Source organism: Myotis yumanensis, unplaced genomic scaffold (genome assembly GCF_028538775.1).
Source record: "Myotis yumanensis isolate MYYU_CA2020_CCGP unplaced genomic scaffold, mMyoYum1.0.hap1 SCAF_13, whole genome shotgun sequence".
In the NCBI taxonomy this organism is placed as follows: Eukaryota; Metazoa; Chordata; class Mammalia; order Chiroptera; family Vespertilionidae; genus Myotis; species Myotis yumanensis.
This window is the reverse complement of record NW_027223764.1, coordinates 8,738,176-8,763,310: the sequence shown is the minus strand read 5'-3', so window position 1 is coordinate 8,763,310 and position 25,135 is coordinate 8,738,176. Positions and strand designations below refer to the sequence as shown.

At 37.4% G+C, this 25,135-nt stretch overlaps 1 protein-coding gene and 1 non-coding gene across 3 annotated transcripts in view; both read left to right on the top strand.

The window, feature by feature from the left end:
- ATRNL1 (attractin like 1) overlaps nucleotides 1-25,135 on the top strand; it is a 454,480-nt gene that overhangs the window by 129,824 nt on the left and 299,521 nt on the right. For both annotated transcript variants that reach the window (XM_070432204.1, XM_070432203.1), the window contains exons 21-22: nucleotides 5,978-6,030; nucleotides 15,477-15,571. In XM_070432204.1, coding sequence (XP_070288305.1) covers nucleotides 5,978-6,030; nucleotides 15,477-15,571 — 148 coding nt within the window. The remainder of the gene's footprint in view (nucleotides 1-5,977; nucleotides 6,031-15,476; nucleotides 15,572-25,135) is intronic.
- LOC139022225 (small nucleolar RNA SNORA51) lies at nucleotides 8,719-8,850 on the top strand. Its single transcript, XR_011473614.1, has one exon. It is a non-coding gene; the product is annotated as a small nucleolar RNA SNORA51 (small nucleolar RNA).

The window sequence follows — 25,135 nt, the reverse complement described above, 5'->3', positions numbered from 1 at the left end:
TGTTATATTTAGCCTTATTTTTGGTTGTGCAGGAAGGCAGAGGATGATAACAATGCCTTTTTCATTTTAGGAAGACCAACGTGTGCCCTCTATAAAAGCAATAATTTTGGTTATTGCAATTTCATTTTATTGTTTTTATAGTGTTCAGTTTTTTAAACTAAAGTCTTAAGTTTATTATAGTTTCTAATTGTCTTTTATGGTCTCCAATTTTTTAGTCAGGTTTTTAAACTTGTTCATTATCTCCTTCCATATAAAAAAGTTATTTCAAAGCCCGTGTCTTTCCCCAGATAATATCTAAATTCCCATGGCTTTATTTACATGAGCCTTTGTTTCTGCTGGCTCCTGTTCTTGTTTTATTATCAGTTCCCAACCCTGGTTATTTTTTAGTTTTGTACTGGATACTGTATTTGCAAAATTTATTTACAGATAGTTTGAGACCTAGGGAATTGAATTCTGCTGCGTGCCTGAAGGCAGCAGTAATATAAGGATGGTTCAAGTTAGAGCTTCAGTCTCTGGAAGGGCTTTCTATGTCCTTACTCCTGAGTTTAGTCCTTGTTGCTTGGCTCACCAACCTTTGGTGAGCCTAGATGCTAGTCCCTTTTCCTGCGAAATACTATTTCCATCCATAGTCAGGGAGAAAGGGACCTGCCAATAACCTGGGATCCCATCCTCTGCATCCTGGCTTGGTAATATTTTCGCTTTTTTGCTCTCCAGTGCTTTTACACATTAAAAAATAAAAATCTACTCTTTTTAGTTTTCTTAAACTTACTGTTATTGGATTATGAAATCTATACAGCCTTATAATTTTAGAACCTGTACCTCCTAAACTATTGGAGGATTTGTCATACCTTCATGTCTGAATTTTTATTGGTTTTTATGATAAGTTGCCTTGGATATATGGTATCGATATTGATACTGATGTACTTCAATATATTTTTGTTAATATTATATGATCTTATTTTTATGGGTTTTTTTTAGAAGAAAAACAAAGGAAAAGCAATTGTTTTATTTTGTGTATAAATTTCATAATTTCTGATAAAAACACAAATGTGTTTATCAGATTCTCAGCTGCTTTAAATAATCTGTCATGATATTTCAAAATTGTGCAATTAGATATATTCCCTCCTTTTTTAGTTTCTGAGTAGAAAAATTATATCTCATTATAAGGTATATATTCATATATATTCAAATATTTAAATCTGTAGGAAAAAAATGAAATGACATATTTTAACACTTAGAAACATGAATTATATAACTTAAAGTGGAATTTATAATGTAATGTGATCATTCATATAAATGATATTCATTATTTTAGGTGAAATGTAATGACAATATTTACCCTTTCAAACTCCCTACTAAATATTTCAGCCTAAATTTGTTTCCTAAAAAGGCCTGGCTGTTTGCTTAGTGAGAATAGAGAATGATTATCTCTTTGCTTAGACACAGAAATACTTTGAAGTTTCTTTTTAATTAAGCCACGCAGAAAACTTCTGAAGGTTTTTAACGTTGGTATCTAATCTTTATACAGAAGGATTTGAAAGAGAAAATACATTTTCTTGAACGGGCCAAATAATTTCAACAATGCAAAATAAGACTTTTCTGAAAAACAGACTAGAAAGAAATTTTACTTTTGTGTTACTGAACAGTGGTTTATTACAGATTAAAACACAGTTTAAAACATTTTTTTATTCTGATAATTTTACATTTATATATAAGGCAAAATTGCCTTAAAAAAGAATTTAGAATTTCCTTTGTTTGTAATACTGTTTTCTCTTTTTGTTGAAAATAGTTGTTTGTGAGGTCCTCCATTCTGATACTTTAACTTGCATTTATTTAAGAAGTCTACAGTGAAATTGAAGACTTTGACAATCTTGATTTCAGATCAGTTTATCTTTTGAAAATCTATAATGACTGTGCTAAACATTTCAGTATATCAGCTGATTATACTTATAATAGATTAGCTTAAATGGTTTTATTAATTTTTTTCTGCCTGTGAGAAATGAGATGGGAAGATCATTTGTTCGCAAAACACAGCATTGGGTATAAGTGGTACATTTATACGTGCATTTACAAATTTATACATTTATTTGAGATTTCATTTATTTCATCCTTTGTAATGAAGGTATGTTTCTATGGGCGGTGACTCTGCTATTAGAATGCATTTACTTTACTAGTAAAAAAGGTCTTGGATTTTGATTAGAGATGACAAGTAGACCTGAATTCTTTCGTTCCCTCTTTCTTCTTGTCCTTTTTGAGTGAGTTAAACTTGAGACAAATTTATCTGATTGGACATGACATTTGTTATGAAAAGGAAAAATGGATTGTTCTTGCCTGCTCTCAGACTTTACTGTGATGATTACCAACTTCCATACTTCCTCTGCATTTATGAATCAGTGCTCAGAGCTTTGCTATACGCAAGAGCTCTCCCTTCTCCACCATTTATTCATTATTGCTATGAACACATGCATTCTTATTTTCCTAATGGTTTGTAATTCACTGCTATACTTAATCATCTGGCCACTCAAACTGTCCCAGATTTGGCCATGGAACGACTTCAAGCTGGCTCTTAGGTTTTTGTGACATGCTCCCATCACTTAGTGAACACATTATATCTGTCCTAATTCAAACCTAGAGTCATCAGCCCTCCCCTAGCCCTTTTTTGTTTTGTTTTGGTAGAGCTCTGGTTACTTGTAATGGAGAATCACTCATAATAGAGATCAATATCTTTGTGTGACATGCTCTTTGCTGCAAGGTGCACTTACTTAGTGGCCTGTTCAGCAAACAGAGTTAGAGAATAATAATTTATTTACATACACAAATAAATACACATAAGTGCATACTTCCAATTCCAATTCATCTCCACAAGGTTCTGTTGGGTCTTTTTCATTTCAGTAATTGTGTCTTCTTTCTCAGTAAATCGCTGACTCCCGGTGACATAAACACATTCCTCACTTGCTCAATTTTACAATATAATGCATTTAAAAATTCGTTCAGAATTGCTTTATCTATATTATTATTCAATAAATAAACATACTAAAAGGATTTTAAAGTTTGATTCCAGTTTTCCCTCCTCCCCCTCAAACAGCTCACGTTGGAAGTATATAGTCAATTTTTTGAGGAACCTCCACACAATTTATTATAGTGCTTGCACCAATTTGCAATCCAACCAACAGTGCACAAGGGTTGCCTTTTCTTTACATCCTGCCAATGTTTGTTTGTTGATTTATTGATGATAGTCATTCTGACAGGTGTCAGGTGACATCTCAGTGTGGTTTTAATTTGCACTTATCTGGTATTTAGTGATAGTAAGCATCTTTTCATATGTCTGTTGGCCATCTATATGTCCTCTTTGGAGAAATGTCTTCAAATTCTCTGCCCATTTTTCAATTGGATTTTTTGTTCTTTTGGTGTTGAGTTGTATGAGTTCTTTATAAAATTTGGATATTAACTCCTTATTGGATGTGTCATTGGCAGACATCTTCTCCCATTCAGTAGGTTCTCTTTTCATTTTGTTGATGGTTTCCTTTGCTGTGCAAAAACTTTTCAGTTTGATGCACTTCTGTTTGTTTTATTTTTCTTTTTCTGTTGTTTTTTTCCTTTTTATTAAATTTCTTGGGGTGACACTGATTAACAGAATTATACAGTTTTCAAGTGCATAATTACACAATACATCTGTACAAATTTTATTATGTTGAAGGTAAACATGTTATGATAATTTCCATTCCAATATAATATATAATTTGAATAAATGAAATATTATTATTATTATTATTATTATTATACTAGAGGCCCAGTGCATGAATATTCATGCACTGGAGAGGGGGCATTCCTCAGCCTGTCCTGCCCCCTCTCACAATCTGGGAGCCCTCAGGAGCAGGAGGCGACTAGCCATCAGGGGAAGGCAACGCCCCCTTCACACCTCTGCTGCTGCCACTGCCGGTAGCGCAAGCCTCTGCTGGCTCTGGTTACCTGAGCCTCGGGACCGCCCTGAGCGGCTGGGCAGCTGCCATTTAAGGCTTGCCTGTGCCTCGGGACTGCCCTGGGCGGCTGGGCAGCCGACATCTGAGGCTTGCCTGCGCTTTGGGCTGGGGAGGGGGGGCGGCTGAGGGCAGGTCTAGCTGCACCGCGTCTGCCACTCCCCCCCCTCCCCTCTGTGGGGCTGAAAGGACTGGGGGACTCCAGTGGGGCTGAGCGGACTGGGCGCCACCATCTTGTGGATTTGGGCGCCTCCATCTTTGTGATGGTCAATTTGCATATTCCCTCTGTTAGATAGGATTAATCCTCACCTGAGGTTATTTTTCCATTGATTTTTAAAGAGTAGAAGAGAGAGGAAGAGACAGAGAGAAACATCCATATGAGTGAAATGCATTGATTGGTTGCCTCCTACAAGAGCCCTGACCAGGGCCTGGGCAGGGGAGGAACCCTGCATCCGAGGTACATGCTCTTGACCAGAATCGAACCTGGGACCCTTCGGTCCACAGGAGGGTGCTCTATCCACTGAGTCAAACTGGCTATGGCTACACTAAATATTATTAACACAAATGAAAACTATAATTTCCATATTGAAAACTAGGTTTGTAACCAGAGTTCTTAAAGTCAATACATACATCAGTTGTAAAATACGTAAGTTCCTTACCATTTGTCAAAGCTAGTCATTTTATTTTCATTAATTAATTAATTTACTGAATTTATTGGGGTGACATTGGTCAGTAAAATTTTATGAGTCATTTTAGATTGCTAAGGGACTTTGGAAGATAGCTATTTAGGCAAGTAAGATATGCAGGGAATATCATGCATAACAAAAATATTATGTTGAATATTTTCCTGTCCTAAAAGTAGTATTGGGATACCTATTTGCAACAAGTCACGTTTATTTTTGCTACATAAAAAGGAATTTATACCAGTAATGGTATTATAAATTAGTCCTTTAGTCTATGTATATTCTTGGTACAAAGTGATGAAATGTAAGGAGGCAAGCCTAAAGGAAAGACCAATAATAAAGGGACAGTATAGATTCTGAATTGCTTAATTCAGCAACAATGAGTATGATGATTTTCTAAAACTAGAAAACCGCTATATTTTCCACATTTTAATAGTAGCATTTGGAGAAGTCACAGAACAGCTAACTTCCTAACTTTAATCTATTTATTCTTTGTTTCACAGAGAATAAAGTTAGTGGTATGTAGGGCTATTTTATTTCTACTTTAATTTTGTAGTTAGTGTAGAAATAGGTTTACTTTTCAACTTATTTTATTTTTTTGTAGAGCTACAAAAAATAGCTTGGCTGAAAAATACATTCAGCGTGTAAACTGATTATTTAGATTATTATTATCAACTCTTTGTTTTTGTATGTATGTATTAAAAAGTATTTCTCTATTCTAATTAGCTCTACTAAAAGTGAAGGCATTTTCAGAAGGTCTTTCTCATCTATTAAACTTTTACATGTAATTAAATATTAACTCACTTTATTCAATAACCCCGTTGTATACATTTTATAATAATTTATTTTGGAGGGTGTTCCAGGAAATAGCATTATGCAAAATGAAGCTCTATCTCTGTTTTGCAATTTTAGAGAGTACCAGAAGTAAGAAAATGATGTGATTTATAAATTACTACAATTTTCTGCCTCTACCTAAAATGTCCCTATATCTTTATCTAGACTTTCAATTCCTCCTCATATGATTAATGAAGACTACATATCCCCAAACTCATAATACTTATCCCATCTGCCTTACAGCATCCTCTTTATTCCTCTCATGTATTTACTTGTTTTCTCCATTTATTTCTTCTCTCATTCATACTCATGTAGAGGCTTTTTACATTCACTATTTTTTGAAGATGTGATTTGAAAACTTCAATTAATTCTATAGTTTTCGAAGATGTTTTAATGTAGAGTTTAATTACTTTTTTTTGTTTAAAATACAGGAGGCTTTTGAATTTTGGTGTTTAATAGTCAATGAGTTTTTTATTCCTACAGATGTGACTCTGAAAACCGCTATGTTGGTAATCCACTTAGAGGAACATGCTATTGTGAGTATTTGTATTTTTTCATTTTTAATGAATTGGTTTGTATTACTAGTTTCAGGTGATTTTTCAGATAACAAAATTCATGTTGTCAGTATTAGGTTACCATTTTTGTTTTCCTCAAATTTGTTAAAACATATATATTGCAAAGAAAAGCAGTCTTTTCGCTTTATTTTCTTAATTTTATTTGGTGCATTTTTTTTCCACTCTGAAGAGTAAGATAGCAGTAGATCTTATTCTGGACATGGGACAAAATACAGATCTTGAGCAAACTCAGCTGGATTTTAACTTAATCTTTTCATTGTGATCAAATTTTGAATAACTGCAATTTTGATAGATTGTTAGAAGGGAAAATTTTGGTCATTATTAAAAACTGTACTGATTTTGTATTGAAAGACACTTCCATTGGGTCATGAACATATGGTGGATTTGTATTTCATTTTTTAAGAAACATCCAAACTATTTCCCAAATGGTTATACCATTTTACATTTCCACCAGTAGTATATGAATTTTACTTCTTCCAAATATTTTGATACTTCGAATGGTTAGTGTTTTTCATTTTAGGTATCCTAAAAGGTATCTAATTCTCACATGATTTGCATTTCCCTGATGACTAATGATGTAAGCATTTTTTTCATGTGATTTTTTTGCCATGTGTATATTTTATTTGGTTAAGTGTGTTTAAGTGCATTTCCCACTTTTAAAAATTGGATTGTCTGTTTTCTTTTATTGAGTTTTCAAGGTACTTTATATATTATAGATGCAAGTTCTTTGTCTGGTATATGATTTGCAAATATTTCCTTGGTTTGAGGCTTGCTTTTCACTCTACTAAGAGTGTTTTTATGAATGACACTTTTTAATTTAGATGTTCTGTTTTTCAGTTTGTTTTTTTGAGAAATCTTAGCATAACCTAAAGTCATAAAGATTTTCCCCTATATTTTCTTGTAAAAATTTTTTTTTTTTTTTTTTTTTTTATAATTTTTATTTCTTAAAGTATTACAAAGAGTATTACATATGTCTCCTTTTTCCCCCCCATGACATTCCCCCGGCCCCTACCCCCCGCCCCCCCCCGCCCCGTGTCTTGTGTCCATTGGTTAATCTTATATGCATGCATATAAGTCCTTCAGTTGGTCTCTTAATCCCCCCCCCCCCCAACCCTCCCCAGGCTCCGCATTGTAGTTTAACATTCTGTTCAATGTTGCTCTGCTTCTGTATCTACACCTGTTCATCAGTCCATACTGGTCCCCTTTATTTGTCCCAACCTCACTGGAGTAGTCTCAACCTCACCAGGGCCGTCTGAGCCTCACCAGGGCCATTTCAACCTCACCGGGGTCGTCCCTACCTCACGGGGGCCGTTTCAACCTCACCGGGGTCGTCCCTACCACACCAGGGCCGTTTCAACCTGACTGGGGTTGTCTCTACCACACCGGGGCTGTTTCAACCTGACCGGGGTTGTCCCTACCACACCGGGGCCGTTTCGACCTGACTGGGGTCGTCCCTACCTCACGGGGGCCGTTTCAACCTGACCGGGGTTGTCCCTACCACGCCGGGGCCGTTTCGACCTGACTGGGGTCGTCCCTACCTCACGGGGGCCGTTTCAACCTGACCCGGGTTGTCCCTACCACGCCGGGGCCGTTTCGACCTCACCGGGGTCTTCCCTACCTCACGGGGGCCGTTTCAACCTGACCGGGGTTGTCCCTACCACGCCGGAGCCGTTTCGACCTGACTGGGGTCGTCCCTACCTCACGGGGGCTGTTTCAACCTCACCGGGGTCGTCCCTACCTCACGGGGGCCGTTTCAACCTGACCCGGGTTGTCCCTACCACGCCGGGGCCGTTTCGACCTGACTGGGGTCGTCCCTACCTCACGGGGGCCGTTTCAACCTGACCCGGGTTGTCCCTACCACGCCGGGGCCGTTTCGACCTCACCGGGGTCTTCCCTACCTCACGGGGGCCGTTTCAACCTGACCGGGGTTGTCCCTACCACGCCGGAGCCGTTTCGACCTGACTGGGGTCGTCCCTACCTCACGGGGGCTGTTTCAACCTCACCGGGGTCGTCCCTACCTCACGGGGGCCGTTTCAACCTGACCCGGGTTGTCCCTACCACGCCGGGGCCGTTTCGACCTGACTGGGGTCGTCCCTACCTCACGGGGGCCGTTTCAACCTGACCGGGGTTGTCCCTACCACGCCGGGGCCGTTTCGACCTGACTGGGGTCGTCCCTACCTCGCGGGGGCTGTTTCAACCTCACCGGGGTCGTCCCTACCTCACGGGGGCCGTTTCAACCTGACCGGGGTTGTCCCTACCACGCCGGGGCCGTTTCGACCTGACTGGGGTCGTCCCTACCTCACGGGGGCTGTTTCAACCTCACCGGGGTCGTCCCTACCACACCGGGGCCGTTTCGACCTGACTGGGGTCGTCCCTACCTCACGGGGGCCGTTTCAACCTCACCGGGGTTGTCCCTACCATTTTCTTGTAAAAATTTTATATTTTAGGTTTTCCATTTAAGTATATACTCCAATTTGAGTTAGTATTTGTGTATATTTGAAGTAATGAATCAAAATTTCCCCCCAGTACGGACATCAAATTCTCTAGCGCAAAAAAAAAAAAAAAAAAAAAAAGCTCTAGTGCAATTCATTTATGCACTGTATTTTAGCCAGTGACTTGCTTTTGCACCTTTGTTAAAAGTTAGTTGTCGGCCTCCTGGTGCTTACCACAGGCTGTATTCTTACACTGACTGTACAGAAATAGGAGGCAGAGTAAACTTACCCCATATACACCTCAGCTCAGGCTCTTTGCCTGGTCTGTATTGTGAATGGGGAGACATTGAAAAAAAAAGTTAGTTGTCAATATATGTGTTTAAGACTATTTATGTACTTTATATTCTGTTCTATTGTATGCCTGTATTACTCTAGCTTTACAATAAGTCTTGAAATCATGTAATATCTATTCACCAATTTTGTACTTTATTTTTATATTTATGTTGGTTGATCCATTTCCTTTATGTTTACATATGAACTTAAGAATCTGCTTGTCATTTTTCACAAAAATGCATTCTAAGATTTGGATTAGGATTGTGTTTAGTGTATAGATCTGTTTGGAGAGAATTGATAATCTTAACTATAGTGAGCCTTCTGATCTATGAACATAGTATATCTCTTTTCCCCCTTATTTTAAATTGTATTCTCAGTAATACTTCACTGTGCAGATTTTTTAAAATTTTTGTCATATTTATACTAAAATATATTTTTGATGCTGTTGTAAATATTTTTTGGATGTTTCAGTCCTGATTGTGTCTGGTATATTCACCAATTGATTTCAGTGTTGATTATGTATCTTTCAGCTTTGCTAAACTCATTTATTAATCCTGGTATCACTTTTGTAGATTCTGTCATATTTGATACATAGACAATCATGTATTCTGCAAATAATGGAATTTGAATTCTTTCTTTCCTTTCTGTATACTTGTTTTTTCTTTCTTGCCTTTTTGCATTGGCTACTACTGTGGTAACCTGTGAAAAGATGTGGTGAGCCTGTAAATATTCTTGTCTTATTCCTGATCTTAGAGAGAAAGCCTTCGGTCTTTCATCATTAACTATGATGTGTTTCCTAGATACCTTTATCAGGTTGAGAACATTCCCTTCTATTTTTGCTTTGCTGAGCATTTTTATCAAGAATTGGTGTTTGTTTATTTCATGTGGTTTTTCTACATCAATTAAGATGATTATAAGGTGTTTCTATTTTATTTGGTTAATATAGCAAATGGTACAACTAGGTATACCACTGTTTTCAATTTGTTAATCACCAGATATAGAACATTGGGATTAGTGCCAGGCTTGGGCTGTTATGAAAAATGGTAATATAAACATTTAGACGGTCTTTGTGTAGACATATATTTTCATTTTCCTTGAGTGGATTCTTAGGAGTGGAATTTCCTGATTATATGATAAGCTGATGTTTAACTTTTTAAGAACTGCCAAATGATTTCACCAAAAGGCTCTACCATTTTGCATTTTCATATGCAGTTTATAAATGTTTCAGGCTTTCTACATCCCCACCAACACTTCATATTGTCTTTCTGATTATAGCAATTCTAGAGTATATATAGTAGTATCTTGCAGTTTTAATTTGCATTTCTTGTATGACTAATAATTTTGAGCTCTATTTCGTGTCGATGCTTCACATGTTTTGTTAGATTAGTGCAAAATAGTAATTTTATAATACTTCGTTATTTTTAAGCAGTATTTTTTAAAATTACATTTTCTATTAATACTTGACATGAAAATAAAATTTTAGTACATTGATCTGATATTCTAATTTTATCAATTTGTTTGATTTTTAAATGTCGTTAATTATATTGCATGCAAATAAGGACAGTTTTTTTCCCTCCCTTGTCAATTTTTTAATTTTTTTATTGGAATGGTTGGGATCTCCATTTCAGTAGTGAGTCAAAATGATGGTAGTAGATATTGTGATCAAGTAGAGACTTTGATATAATTTATGGAATATTCTCTGTATCTAGTTAAGAAAACTCTTATTTATATTAGTGTGCTTCAGTATTTACTTGTTTATTTTTAATCTTCACCTGAGGATATGCTTTTTGATTTTAGAGAGAGTGGAAGAGAGAGAGAGAGAGAGAGAGAGAGAGAGAGAGAGAAACATCGATGTGAGAAAGAACATTGATTGGTTGCCTTCCCATTCATGCCTGACCAGGGATTGAACCTGCAGCCTAGGTATGTGCCGGGAATCGATTGGTATATGGGATGGTGCTCCAACCAACTGAGCCACAGTGGCCAGGTACCTTGTTAAATGTGAAGTTGCATTAATGGATTTTCTAATGTTAAACATCTTTTCATTCTGGGGTAAAGCAAACATAGTCCTGGCATATTATTTGAAATACCAGTAAATATTATTTGTTTATATTTAACTTAGGATTATTTTCAGTATAAATTAATGTAAACTATCTTTTTACATTATTTTTTCTAATGAAATGATGTTAACTGTAATTTTTTAGTTTTTCTCTCTTCAAATTGTATTATTACTATGGTGTTAGTTTTTGAAAATGAATGAGAAGGTTGCTATCTTTTTTAAAACCAGGAATAGTTAAAAATATTACTAAGTGAACCTCCAAGATTAGCTAAATTCCACCAAAATTTCTGGTGGAAATAGTTTTTTTGTTGTTCACCTTATTTATTTATTGCCACGTTACAGCATGAAATTTTGGGATTATTCTTTCCACTGATTGTGATTTCTAGTTCATCAGTTTTAAGTTTTATCTCTAGTAATTTAAGAAAATTATTGCTGTTTTGCCTACATTTGGTCTAGATTCTCACTGTTCTTTTTAAAATGTTAAAGGAATAGTCATAAAGCGCTAGATGGCAGTCTTGTCATTTCTTAGGAGACCTTTAGAGCTTAATGACATTTGGAAAAAAAAATGGTGTTGAAGAAAAAGAAAAGGTCAGTAGTTCTTGTAATGGTGTTAATGAAAACTTTCCTGATCTAAAAGATCAGAGTGAAATTTAAAATGCAGGTCTACCCTATAACATAGAGCAATTGAATACAATATGGTGTTAACTTAATTGACAGTAATGCGCCAGCAGTTGTGTCCTGTAGACAGCCTTAGTAGTTTTTAAATGTCAGTTTAAAATAAAAAACTCAATGTATTAGAAATTTGTCATGTCTCACATGGGAAAAAAAGGTTTCTAGCAATAATATCTAATTAAATTGACCCTTGTAAACATTGAATTATGCAGTTTATTCAGCAAATATAGAGAGTAGTGGTCTGAAAGTAATGTAGCTTCTTTTATCCTTAAATGCTTTTTTCTGTTTTCATTACCACTGTATTTAAACACCCAGCTTTTGCTTAGTTGACCCCTGAGCACTATGTGAAACCTGAATCTGGGAACTTCAGTAGGTGGGAAGGCAGATCTTTTACTAATTTCCTTTTTATTTAATTTATTGGGGTGACACTGGTTAAAATTATACAGGTTTCAGGTGCACAGTTCTGCAACACATCATCTGTACACTGTTCTGTGTGTTCACCCCAAGTCAGGTCTCCATCCATCACCATTTATCCCCCCCTGTACCCTTCTTCACCTCCCTCCACCTCCCTCTTAACTATAATATTAATTGTAACCAAGAAAACCTTAAACACAAAGTGAAAGACTGGACTATGAAATGTTATATAGATGATATGTTTTCAATGATAAGAATCAAGTACAGAAAGTGACTTTCTGCAGTCATATACTCTGTGGCACTAATGCACTGATTCTTTAACTACATGTCATTTCCAACTCCTAATAATTGTGCTTTAGTACATTTCCAAGTAATCAAACATATTTTGGCTTATTTCACCCTTTGAAAGAATACTGTGTTGTTGTTTTTAAAGTTTCTTCTATTAGAGTTTAGGATGCAATTTTGTGATGATGATACACTTCCTTTTTAAGAGTAAGGAGTTTAATTACTACTTTATATACAGAGATCACCTCTGTTACTCATAGTATCTTACCCTAGTTCATATTTGTATAAAAACAAAATATCCATTTATGTCCCTTACACCCTTTCATTATTATTGATTTACTTAATTTTTATGTCTTGAACTAAAATACATTATTTATAAGCCCATTATTTATTGGATTTTATTTTTCTATTTTTGATAAATGAGATATTTTTTTTCAGTGCACGGGATGACACTCTTAACCAGCTCAGCTTCCCAGTCAGGGCCTCAATTCTTATTTATGTTAATCAGTATAAAAACATGCTATTTCTTCCAATTTAAAAACAAGATTCTCACCTCTCTTGATCACACTTACTTCTTCTGCTAGTACTTCATTTCTCTGTGTTTATCGATAATACAACAAATTATTTGAGTTGATTTATACTCAAATTTCCTTTTTAAACCATAATAATAAAGTGGCTCATTAAAGCAGTACAAACACTTATTTTCAAAATGTTTATTTGTATAAACTTGACATATTTTAAATTTTAATGTTTTATGTTCTGTACCCTATTTAGCTCAGAAGTACAGAGTAAATGCAAGCAATATGGTACATGTTTTAAGTGCCAGGTAATTAATTATTCATTTGTAATACCCTTAAAAATATATGAGCAGGATATTTCAATTGAGGGGAGAAATAGATCATCTCCTGTTTAAGTGAAAAATTGCGCAGTTGGCTTCTGGAAGACTTTATTTCCAAGCAGCTTTAAAAGGAGGCATTTTGTGTAGAAGCCTGAACTTTCCTCAATTAATAATTCACATTCACCGAATGGTATTCTTATTAGTCACTTGAAATGAGTAATACTCCTACTGATTTTGTTCTTGGCCAGGCTTATTTTGTTTTAGCCCCACTGACATTAGGATTGCTCATTACCGTACATAATAAACATTGTGCTCTTCTTGTCCTTCCAACTTCCCCAAATAGGAATAGAGAAATCAAGTATGAAGCCTCACCGAGAATTTGGTGGGACGTACTTGTGCCCGAGGGGCATTGCCCCAAAAGGCAGAGGAGTGTCCAGAGGCCTGGGCACTGCAGCTTTGCCCAGGGATGCGCAGGTGTCCCAAGTCACCCAGACCTGACCTTCTGACGGGCAGCTACTCCTGACTTGTTAATGTTCACTTTCAAGCTAGAACACCTTAAAGATAATTATGCAGACCTAGTCTTGTAATTAGTTTCAAAGTGTTTAGTGTTTCTTAGTGGTGTTTTTCCTTCATTCTGAGTAGATATCTCTCTCCAGTATTGCAGCCCTACTTCTGAGCCCCTGTCAACGGCAGTTGACTGCTGATCACTACTCTCTATTTGCAGCATTATATTTGCTTGCCCCCATGCCACTAAACACTGGCGTTCTTCCTGTCTTATAGTTTGCCCTCTCAGTCTCCTCCGTGGGCTCCTTCTGAGGGTTTGATTAGTTCGCAGTGGATGTCTCAGGACTCATCCCTGTTCTCTGTACCTGGTGATTCCTCAGCTCCAGAGCCTTAAATCCCATCCAAAATGCTGATAATCTCCAACTTGTTATCCAGTAAACATGCTCTTGAACTCTATTCAACATGTCACTTGCATTTTCAATAACTAAAAACTATGCTCCTATTTATTCCCCAATTCCCAACAGAGAAAACCCAGGTTCCTTACCCATCTCAGCAAATGCTGATGTTATGCTTGGTCTTGGGTAAAAAACAAACAAACAACTTTATCTTTCAAATGCTCCATCCATTTATTTATTCAGCTAATCCTGTTTGTTGTACCTTCCAAATGCATTCCTTGTGTCTGACCTCTTCTCATGACCTCCGCTGCTATCATCCTCGCCTCCGTCACCTCTTGCCTATACTCTTGCCGCAGCCTCTTAAAAAGAACCCTAGTTAAGGCTTGATCTTTCTTTGAGGTTTCCGTACTTGTTTCCTCTGCCTGGGTTACAGTTTCTCTACTAAACTCCTCGGTTTATTCTCTTACGATCTTTGATTTTCAAATGTTCCTTCTCCAAATTGCAAGCATACTTCCACCCTGACAACTATTTCTGTCCTTTTCACTGATTTGTTATCATCTAAAACATTTATCATTATCTGTTACATACTTAAGTTATTTAATTACTTTTTGATGTCCATCCAATAGAATATAAGTTGCACTAGGACAGAAATTTTTGTCTTTTATTATTGTATCTCCAGTGCCTAGAACAACACTGGCCCTTGACTTTACCTCTACATTTTATTTTAATTGGGCACAACATGAAAGGTACAGATCCAAAAATAGAAGTCATCTCTATTTAAAATAATTTGAAATATCTTTTTACAGAGTTCGGAGTTACACTATGAGTAATTCTTAACCCTTGCGTAACATGTGAAGCTACACATGATATATAACATTCTACTATTGACTTTGGTTTCAGCATTAGCCAGGGACAAAATTAAAATTGTGTACCCCTGTATTCTTTTTTATCAGTTGCTAACGAGAGCCATTTCTGTAGAATAATGTCTACCACAGAGTCATTTTACAATTGCTAAAATTACCACAATAATAAAAGAATAAGTAAACTCATTACAGCCTGTGATGTACTTTTAGTTAGCTATTAAAATTCATGTTTTCAAGGAATTTTGATTTTTATTAAAGTAAGATAACAAAATGTTTGTCTATCATTATATTTACAAAATTTTAACTGGAATAACATGCACCAAAATGTTTTTAATATTCTTACTTTTATGTAGTTTTTAAAATGCCTACAGTTTTGGAGAATTTTTATGATGACAACAGAAATAATAAATTGGATTTTTAAGGAATTAGGATTTCTTCCATATCTATAGTTTGCTTTTTGTTGCTTAATGACAATGATTTAGAATTTGCTAATCTTACATGGGCCACTAACAATTAATGATAGTCATTTTCAGTACTGATGTGTAATATGCTTTCACCTTGTTTATCGAGCACTTTTTAAAATTCCACATCAGGATTGTATTCTTTTCCCCACAGACAGTCTTCTGATCGACTATCAGTTTACCTTCAGCTTATTGCAGGAGGACGACCGCCACCACACTGCCATCAACTTCATAGCAAACCCAGAACAGGTGAGAAGACAACTTAGCTTTTATAAAACAATCATGTTTATAGCAAGGGATACAAGATTTTTGTCTTTGTTGATTGCAGCTTTACTGCTTAGAATAATCACACTTTGGGGTTTTTTTTTAGAAAGATTAATCCTATTAAATTTTTCTTTTAATGAAACTTAGGCTCTCGCTGGTTTGGCTCAGTGGATAGAGCATCGACCTGCAGACCAATGGGTCTTGGGTTTGATTCCAGTCAAGGGCACATACCCTGGTTGCAGGCTCCTCCCAGACCCGGGCCCTGATCGGGGCTCATGCAGGATGCAACCAATCCATGTGTTTCTCTCACATGGATGTTTCTCTCTGTCTTTACCTTTCTCTTCCACTCTCCCTAAAAAGCAATGGAAAAATATCCTCAGGTGGGGATTAACAAAAAAAATAAAAACAAAAACTTAGGTTTCCTTGTGATTTAGAGAACTTGTGAGGTAGATATTTCAGATATTGCAAAGAGTTCTACAATTTAAATTATACTATAATTTTGGGGGGCTTACGGTAGTGTTTGTGTTTATAATTTGCTCTCAAACTGGGAGTAATCTTATTTGAAAATATAACCTTTATATTCAAAATATGCTATATCAAATATATATTTTTTAATTTTATACACTTAAATAGTAGTAGATTTTCAATGTCTCTTTTTTCTAAATCTACCGGGTTATCTGAGACATAGGAATGCTGGCTGGTTTTATTCTTAATCATTTTCATTGAAATATTACATTGTGTAAGCTTAAATTGGACAACATGTTGATTTGATACATTTATATACTGCAGTTTGATTATGACCTTTGCATATAGCTAACACCTCTATGGTGTCACGTAATTATCATTTCTTCTTTATGGTGGGGATAATTAAGAGCTAGCCTCTCAGCAGTTTGGGAGTTTATAATACAATATTGTTGTCTATGATCACTGTGCTGTGCATTAGATCTCTAGGATTTATTTGTCTACTGGTTGGAAGTTTATACCCTTAAACATCCCTCCAGTTCCCCCACCTCATAGCACCTGGAAACCACCATTCTACTCTCTCTTTTATTTTTGACTAGAGTCCCGGTGCACGAATTCATGCACCAGTGGGGTCCCTCGGCCTGGCCTGCTGGATCGGGCTGAAAGTGGCTCTCCGACATCCCCTGAGGGGTCCCGGATTGAGAAAGGGCGCAGTCCAGGCCGAGGGACCCCACCTGTGCACGATTGGGGCTGGGGAGGGACATGGAAGGTTGGCCAACCAGGGAGAGACCACGGGAGGGCTCCTGGCATGTCTGGCCCTTCTCACTCAGTCCCGATCGGCTGGACCCCAGCAGCAAGCTAACCTACCAGTCGGAGCATCTGCCCCTGGTGGTCAGTGCACGTCATAGTGACTGGTTGACCAGTCAACTCTCTGCCCCCTGGTGGTCAGTGCATGTCATAGTGAGTGGTTGAGTGGCCTTATCATATCATTAGCATATTACGCTTTGATTGGTTGAACAGCCGACCGGTCGACTGGACACTTAGCATATTAGGCTTTTATTATATAGGATTGTGGCTTTTTTAAGATTTCACATATAAATTAAGATCATACAGTATTTGTCTTACTCTGTCTGACTTATCTCACTTAGCGTAATGGGATGTAGCTTCTTTAACCAACTTACTGATGAGGGAAATCTCAGGGTTGTGACCCTTCCCTTAGTCTTGCAGAGCCATGCTGACCTCGGTAAACTACTCCCCCCCTTTCCCAATGGTTGTGCCCTGAATGGCCAGGATGTTGGTGGCATATTGCATTCCCCTCCCTTCTTCCTCAGGGAGAAGTTTCTGGGTCATGTGCCTTCTCTCAGTCTCACAGAGCCCCATTGGCCATTATGAGCTGCACACCCTTTCCCCTTTGGGCAGTCCACAGGAAATCTAGGATGATGGATGCATGCTCCCTTCCTCTCCCTCCCTCTTGGGGAGAAGTCTCAGGGTTGTGTACCTTCTCCCAGTCTTACTGAGTAATGTCGGCTGCACTAAGCCACCCACACTGTGCTTGTTCTCTCAAAGCTCTGGGTGAAGGGAGACAGAAATAGGCCCTTTGGGTTGTGTCATGAAAGGCCAAGGATGTTGATGTATGGTGCATTCTCTTTTTTCCCCTGATGGGGAATTTATAGGCTGAGGTGATGGCTCTGAGGGTGAGCTGTGCTGGCCTGGGGGAGGAACTTATGTGGGTAAAGTGAAATTGCTCCTCTTACCCATTATAATGTGGCAATTCTTGGTTTGTATCATCTTTGTTACTGCAACTTCTTAACTGGATTTTGGTCCTCTTGCAAAGGTATTTTGGCCCACATATCATTGCTCAGTGGGTGTTTTTTTTGCGGATGAGGGCCTGGACTTCTTATCCTGCCATCTTGCCGATGTTACCCTCTGTCTCATGTGTATTCTTATTACATATTTATCCATCTGATTAAATCCATATCTTGTGTTCTAATAGTTTTTCAAAATTTTTTTAAATTGGTGAAACCTCAAAATACTTCCTGTCATTTGCTAACTTTTTTCCTTTAAGATAGCTTATAGGACTTGTCAGCAAATAATATAACTTCTTAAATTTTTCTTTCTAGTGAAATAGGATCTCTCCTTCCAAAAAATTACAACAGTTCATTTTATGTGACTCTTTATTCTTTAGATTTTAAGGAATGCCTATATTCTTGGGACTATATTTAAAGTTTTGACTTTTAAATAAGGATTTTTGAAAATGATTTTTCCAAGTGTAACCCTTTCTTCACTGTTTTCTTTTAAAGACATTAATAATATGTCATATACTATATTTATCATTTGCAACAGCATGGATGGAACTGGAGAGCATTATGCTAAGTGAAACAAGCCAGTCAATGAAGGAAAAATACCACATGATCTCACTCATTCATGGATAATAAAGACCATTACAAACTTTTGAACAATAATAGATACAGAGGCAGAGCTGCCTCAAACTGATTGTCAAACTGCAGTGGGAAGGCCAGGGAGGGTTGGGGGGCAGGAGGGAGGGGAGTAAGAGATCAACCGAAGGACTTGTATGCATGCATATAAGCATAACTAATGGACATAAGACACTGGGGGGTAAGGGAGGGCAGGGGATTGTCAAGGGCGGGGGAAAAAAAAGGACACATATGTAATACCCTTTGTAATACTTTTAGCAAAAAAAAATAAAAAAATATATAAAAAAATAAAGACATTAATAATATGTCATATACTATATTTAACAGTCTGATAAGAAAGTTTTTATATTGTTATAATCACCATGGACTTCTTTTCTGTTGTGGCAATATATGCATAAAGTAAAATTTATCATCCCAGCCATTTTTAAGCCAGTGTAAAACGTGGTGGCATTAAGTTCATTTACAATGTTGTGCAAACATCACCACTCCATCACCAACATTTTTCATCATTTCAAACATAATCTCTTTATCCATTAAGCAATAACTCAACATTCCTTCCTCCCTCCAGCCCTTGGTAACCTTTATTTCACTTTCTGTCTCTATGAATTTGTGTATTCTAGCTATATGTGTAATCATACAATATTTGTCTTTTTGTGTCTGACTTATTTCACTTAGCATAATGTTTCCAAAGTTGATCCATGTTTAAGCATGTATGAGAATTTCATTCTTTACCATTGACTTCTTAAATATTTAATAGTAATTCCAAACTTGTAGAGATCTTTGGGAATATAAAAAATTTAATGTTGCTCCAGCTGGTGTTGCTCAGTGGTTGAGCATTGACCTATGAGCCAGGAGGTCCTGGTTCTATTCCCGGTTGGGGCACATGCCCGGGTTGTGGGCTTGACACCCAGTTGGGGGGCCATGCAGGAGGCAGCCGATCAATGATTCCCTCTCATCCTGGCTGTTTCTATCCCTCTCCCTTCCTCTCTGAGATCAATAAAAATATATTTAAAAAGTTTTAATGTAAGTGGGGCATCCAGCTCAAAATGTAGACATGAATGATAATCCTCTTCAGTATTATGCATAGTGTCATACACAGAGGTTCAAATTAGCTGTCATCCTAGTTTACTTCTCTCTTGACTATGCTCTCCTCCTGCAGTTTCCAGCAATTCTTGAGTGCTTCCAAATGGACCAGCTTTCAGGTTTACCTTCTACTGTCTTGTCCAATTGAAGCCAATAGCCTAGACCAGGGATGGGCAAACTTTTTGACTCGAGGGCCACAATGGGTTCTTTTTTTTTTTTTTTTTTTTTTAAATTAAATCTTTATTGTTCAGATTATTACATTTGTTCCTCTTTTTTCTCCCCATAACTCCCCTCCTTCCAGCTCCCACCCCACCCTCCACCCTCACTCCCCACCCACTGTGTTCATCCATAGGTGCATGATTTTTGTCCAGTCACTTCCCGCATCTCCCACACCCCTTTTTCCCCCAAGAATAGTCAGTCTATTCCCTTTCTATGTCCCTGATTCTATTATAATCACCAGTTCATTCTGTACATCAGGTTATTTATTCACTTGATTCTTAGATTCATTTGTTGATAGATGCATGTTTGTTGTTCATAATTTGTATCTTTACCTTTTTCTTCTTCTTCCTCTTCTTAAAGGATACCTTTCAGCATTTCATATAATACTGGTTTGGCGGTGATGAACTCCTTTAGCTTTTCCTTATCTGTGAAGCTCTTTATCTGACCTTCAATTCTGAATGATAGCTTTGCTGGATAAAGTAATCTTGGTTGTAGGTTCTTGGTATTCAGCACTTTGAATATTTCTTGCCATTCCCTTCTGGCTTGCAAAGTTTCTGTTGAGAAATCAGCTGACAGTCGTATGGGTATTCCCTTGTAGGTAATTGAGCCTCTTTCTCTTGCTGCTTTTAAGATTTTCTCTTTGTCTTTTGCTCTTGGCATTTTAATGATGATGTGTCTTGGTGTGGTCCTCTTTGGATTCCTTTTGTTTGGGGTTCTCTGCGCTTCTTGGACCTGTAAGTCCATTTCTTTCACCAGGTGGGGGAAGTTTTCTGCCATTATTTCTTGAAATGGGTTTTCAATATCTTGCTGTCTCTCATCTTCTGGCACTCCAATGACTCTGATATTAGACCGCTTAAAGCTGTCCCAGAGGCTCCTTACACTATCTTCACACTTTCGGATTCTTTTTTCATTTTGCTTTTCCAATTGGGTGTTTTTTGTCGAATCTTTGGTTTGATTATTGTACTCCTCTGGTCTGCTATTGGGTATAATATTCTTTATTTCAGTCCGTGTATGCTTACTTTCTAATTTCTTTATCGTAGCATCGAGGGTCTCATTAGTTTTCGTGAGGCTCTGCACAAATTTATGGCAAGCCCTCAAAATTGCGATTCTTAGCTCCATATCCTCCATTTCTGTCATGTTTTTTTGTCTCCGCATCTTTTATGCTTTCTTGGTGCACCCCCTTGTGGTCTCTGTGCGCAGTCTTGTTCTAGCCAAGCCTTAATTGTTGTAGTTAACACTAGAGGGATTTGACCCCCAGGCCGACTGGCTATAGGAATCAGCTGTATGGAAAACGTCTGCCTTCTGGGGAGGCGCTAATCCAGCCTTTGCCTGAGGCGATCGGCAAATGGCTGTGCGCAGGGCCTGGGCGGGGCGGGATCAACAGGGCGGGCGGAGGGAGCAGTTATGGCCACGCTCAGTCCCGTTCCCAGAGGCTCTGCTTCTCAGAACCCCGGCAGCCGCTGCAAATCTTGGAGAGAAAGCTGCCCTCAGGTTCCAACTGATGCCGGATAATCCCGCTTCTCCCGTTTGAGTCTGGGTCCCTAGAGACTCGCCCGGATCTGGAGCCCAGAGTCTGAGACTCACTCCCGACAGAAAACGACAACCGCGCCCTCAGCCACCAGCCCGCTTTGGGCGCGCACCTCGGTACCTTTGTATTTTCCACACTGCGCCGCCTCTGAGCCTCGATTTGCTGTTCTCTTTCCTTCTAGTTGTAGAGTCTCTCTTCAGCCAGCCTTCCTGTGGTTCTGGGTGATGTCCGTTCAGTCTTTTAGTTATATTTTTGAAATGGTTGTTTGCGGCAGCGGTCTCCGGTGTTTACCTACGCCGCCATCTTGGTCTCTTTCTCCACAATGGGTTCTTAAACTGGACCAGAGGGCCGGAACAAAAGCATGGATGGAGTGTTTGTGTGAACTAATATAAACTCAAAGTAAACATCATTACATAAAAGGGTACGGTCTTTTTTTTTTTTTAGTTTTATTCATTTCAAACGGGCCGGATCTGGCCCGTGGGCCGTAGTTTGCCCACGGCTGGCCTAGACACTTGTTATTTGAAAGGATGCTGAACTATCATGAAAGGTGCCACACAGGATGCTTATAACATTATTATATATAATTTATAATTATCATCTAGAGTTAAAGAGTTATGCAACTTGGAACAATTTCTGAAATTAATGTGAATGATCAGGGCTTCCTACTTATCCTTCAAAAATCAACAATAAAAATATATATCTTAATTATTTATGCATTTTGTACATTTAGCCAATAGGTTTATTTTTAACCCACTATGCATCACTTTTTTCACTTTAAATTCTTTATTGTTTAAAGTATTACATAAGTCTCCTTTTTCCCTCATTAACCTCTCCCCAGCCGCCCCCAACCCCCAGCACATGCCCTCACCCCCCTATTGTCTGTATCCATTGGTTATGCTCATGTGCATGCATATGAGTCCTTTGGTTGCTCTCTAACGCCCCTCCCTTCCCCCACCATTTGTCTCTGGTTCTGTTTTTGTTCATCAGTTTATGTTGTTCATTATATTCCACAAATGAGTGAGATCATGTGATAATTATCTTTCTCGGACTGGCTTATTTTGCTTAGTATAATGTTCTCCAGTTCCATCCATGCTGTTGTAAATGGTAAGAATTCCTCCTTTTTTTTTTTTTTTTTATAGCAGCATAGTATTTTATTGTGTAGATGTACCACAGTTTTCTAATCCACTCATCAGCTGATGGGCACTTAAGCTGTTTCCAAATCTTAGCTATTATAAATTGTGCTGCTATGAACATAGGGGTGCATATATCCTTTCTGATGGGTGTTTCTTTTTTCTTGGGATATATATATTCATAGAAGTGGGATTACTGGGTCAAATAGAAGTTCCATTTTTAATTTTTTGAGGAAACTATGCATCACTTATAACCAGTGCTTTTATGTCAACAATTTCTGGAGTAGTTTCCTATGTGACATGATCTTCCCTGTCTTATCCACATATAACCAACACTGTTTTACTTTCTTTCTCCCCCTCCCTTCCACTCCTCTCTAAAAATCAATGAAAAAATATCCTCAGGTGAGGATTAACAACAACAAAAAAAGTAACTATATTTGAAATACTTCATTGTAATAAAAACAACAACTCCTTCTCAGATGTTGGCAAGTATGCCCTTTTTCTGAGTCCCTTGGTGAAGATATCAACAATACTGCCATTATCAGCTTTATGGTCTGAAACCAGGCTGGTTTTTTTTTAGAATTTCTCTTATTTGGTGTTTATAAGAAACTCTTCAGGGAGGTTGTCCTATCTCCATTTTGGAGATAAGAAAACTGATTTTCAGGAAGGACAAGTAGCTTTTCCTAAATAAATCTATATGTATGTTAAAGAGCTAAGATTTAAACCCAAGATCATCTGATTTGATAACATTACTGTTCATTAGTTCATTTCATTGCTTCATGAACATGATTTAATGAATAGAAGCAGTACTTGGTTTTTAGGACTGGTCAGTTAATTATAGTGACCTAAATCTATAAAATTAGTATCAGATATTTTTCTTCTTTTCATTTATGGGTTTTTGTTAATATAACATTATGTTGGAATGGATGTTCCTTATCACAGCTGAACAACATAATGTGTTGATCAGCCCTATCTGCATTCTGACATAAAGCATTTTGCATTTATTACTAGAGTCATAAGTAGTGGCATTCTCTTGAACCAGTCAACTGTTTTCACTCATATTATCAAAGAAATAGCAAGGTTTCAAGAAATTGGACAGTTTTGTTGTACATATTGTGGGAAGTATCTTAACAGCTTATCAATAGAACTTAATGAGTTAACTTCCTTCTTACATTCATAGCCATTTTTTAGTATGACTGGTGGATAATGCAGTGTCCTTCTGAAATACTATATCTATTTAAACTCCCAGGCTCTATTTTTCTTAGATTTATTTGAATTCTCAGATGCTATCTCTACAGCATTCATGAGCACTCCCCTGGAAAATCTGTATGGCAGTCATTCAACCTCATTCATTACATTTACTTTTGCATGCTTTTTGGAGATGACCATTCTTTTTGAATCCATATTTTCTTCTTGGAAACTATGAAGAGAATGTCCTCTGATAGTTATGGAACATTAATAATAGTTCTTCGTAGATGCCCAGCTATCCCTCTATCTTATGGCACTCATTAAGAGTAAATGTTATTTTGAGGTAAAAAATAAAATTGGATCTTAGTGTATCTTTTAAATGGGATGACTGTCACACATCATCCAGCAGCCTTTGCCTTTTATTGCTTCTTCTTTCTACTCTTAGCCATCAAGAAAGGGCTGCGAATTTCAGTTTCCCCTTACAGCTGTTACATCACATATGGGGAGCTTAACTTGCTTACACACTTGTTTCTCTAGGATTTGCTCAGGAAATTGGAGATATAATTTCTGTTGGCTTACCTGCTTTATCCAATTTAGGAAAAAGTAGTCATACTAAGGAAGTTATTTATGTCTTTTCTAGTAGCCAGGTCTCATGTAACAGTACAGCTTTTTTTTTTAATAATATATTTTTTTATTGATTACAGAGAGGAAGGAAGAGGGAGAGATAAAAATATCAATGATGAGAGAGAATCATTGATTATCTGCCTTCTGCACGCCCCACACTGGGGATTGAGCTGGCAATCGGGACAAGTGCCCTTGACCGGAATCGAACCCGGGACCTTTCAGTCTGCAGGCCGATGTTCTATCAACTGAGCCAAACCGTCTAAGGCAGCAGTATAGCTTTTCGTATAGGTCTTTGTATATTTAAAACACAGCACAACACACATTATCTGAAGCTAAACGTATGCAGTACCACTATCATCCTCTGCATTTATGCAGAACTAAATAGTTATCATCATATGTATTTTCTGTTCCTCATTTCTTGGAGTAAGATAACAAATAACATTTAAAGAAATCCTTTAGGCATTTGTTTCCTCGAAATTAAACGGGAAGGGTCTATACTCCACTAGTGAATGACAGGAAGAAAACAGGTTGACTGACAGATTCTTCAGTGTTCTTCTGTACAGAGGTTTAAAATGATATGATCTCCTTTTTTTTTTTTCTGTCCAGAGTGGTTCATGATTTTTACCTGAAAGTTTTCATTTACATAGTTTAAGTATTTTTAACTAAAGTGTGTATAATAACAGAATATACACCTATCAAGAAGCCTTTCAACAAAATAATATATTGCTGTAAAAGTTTTGGGCTAATTAACCCTGTATCATTTAAATATTAACTACAGAGAAGCAAAGAAAGTTAAAGTACAAATATTGAATGACAGCCGCCTCTGGCTTACATATAGACGGCCTGATTTCAGTAGAGGAGATAAATGGGAACCTCCAAC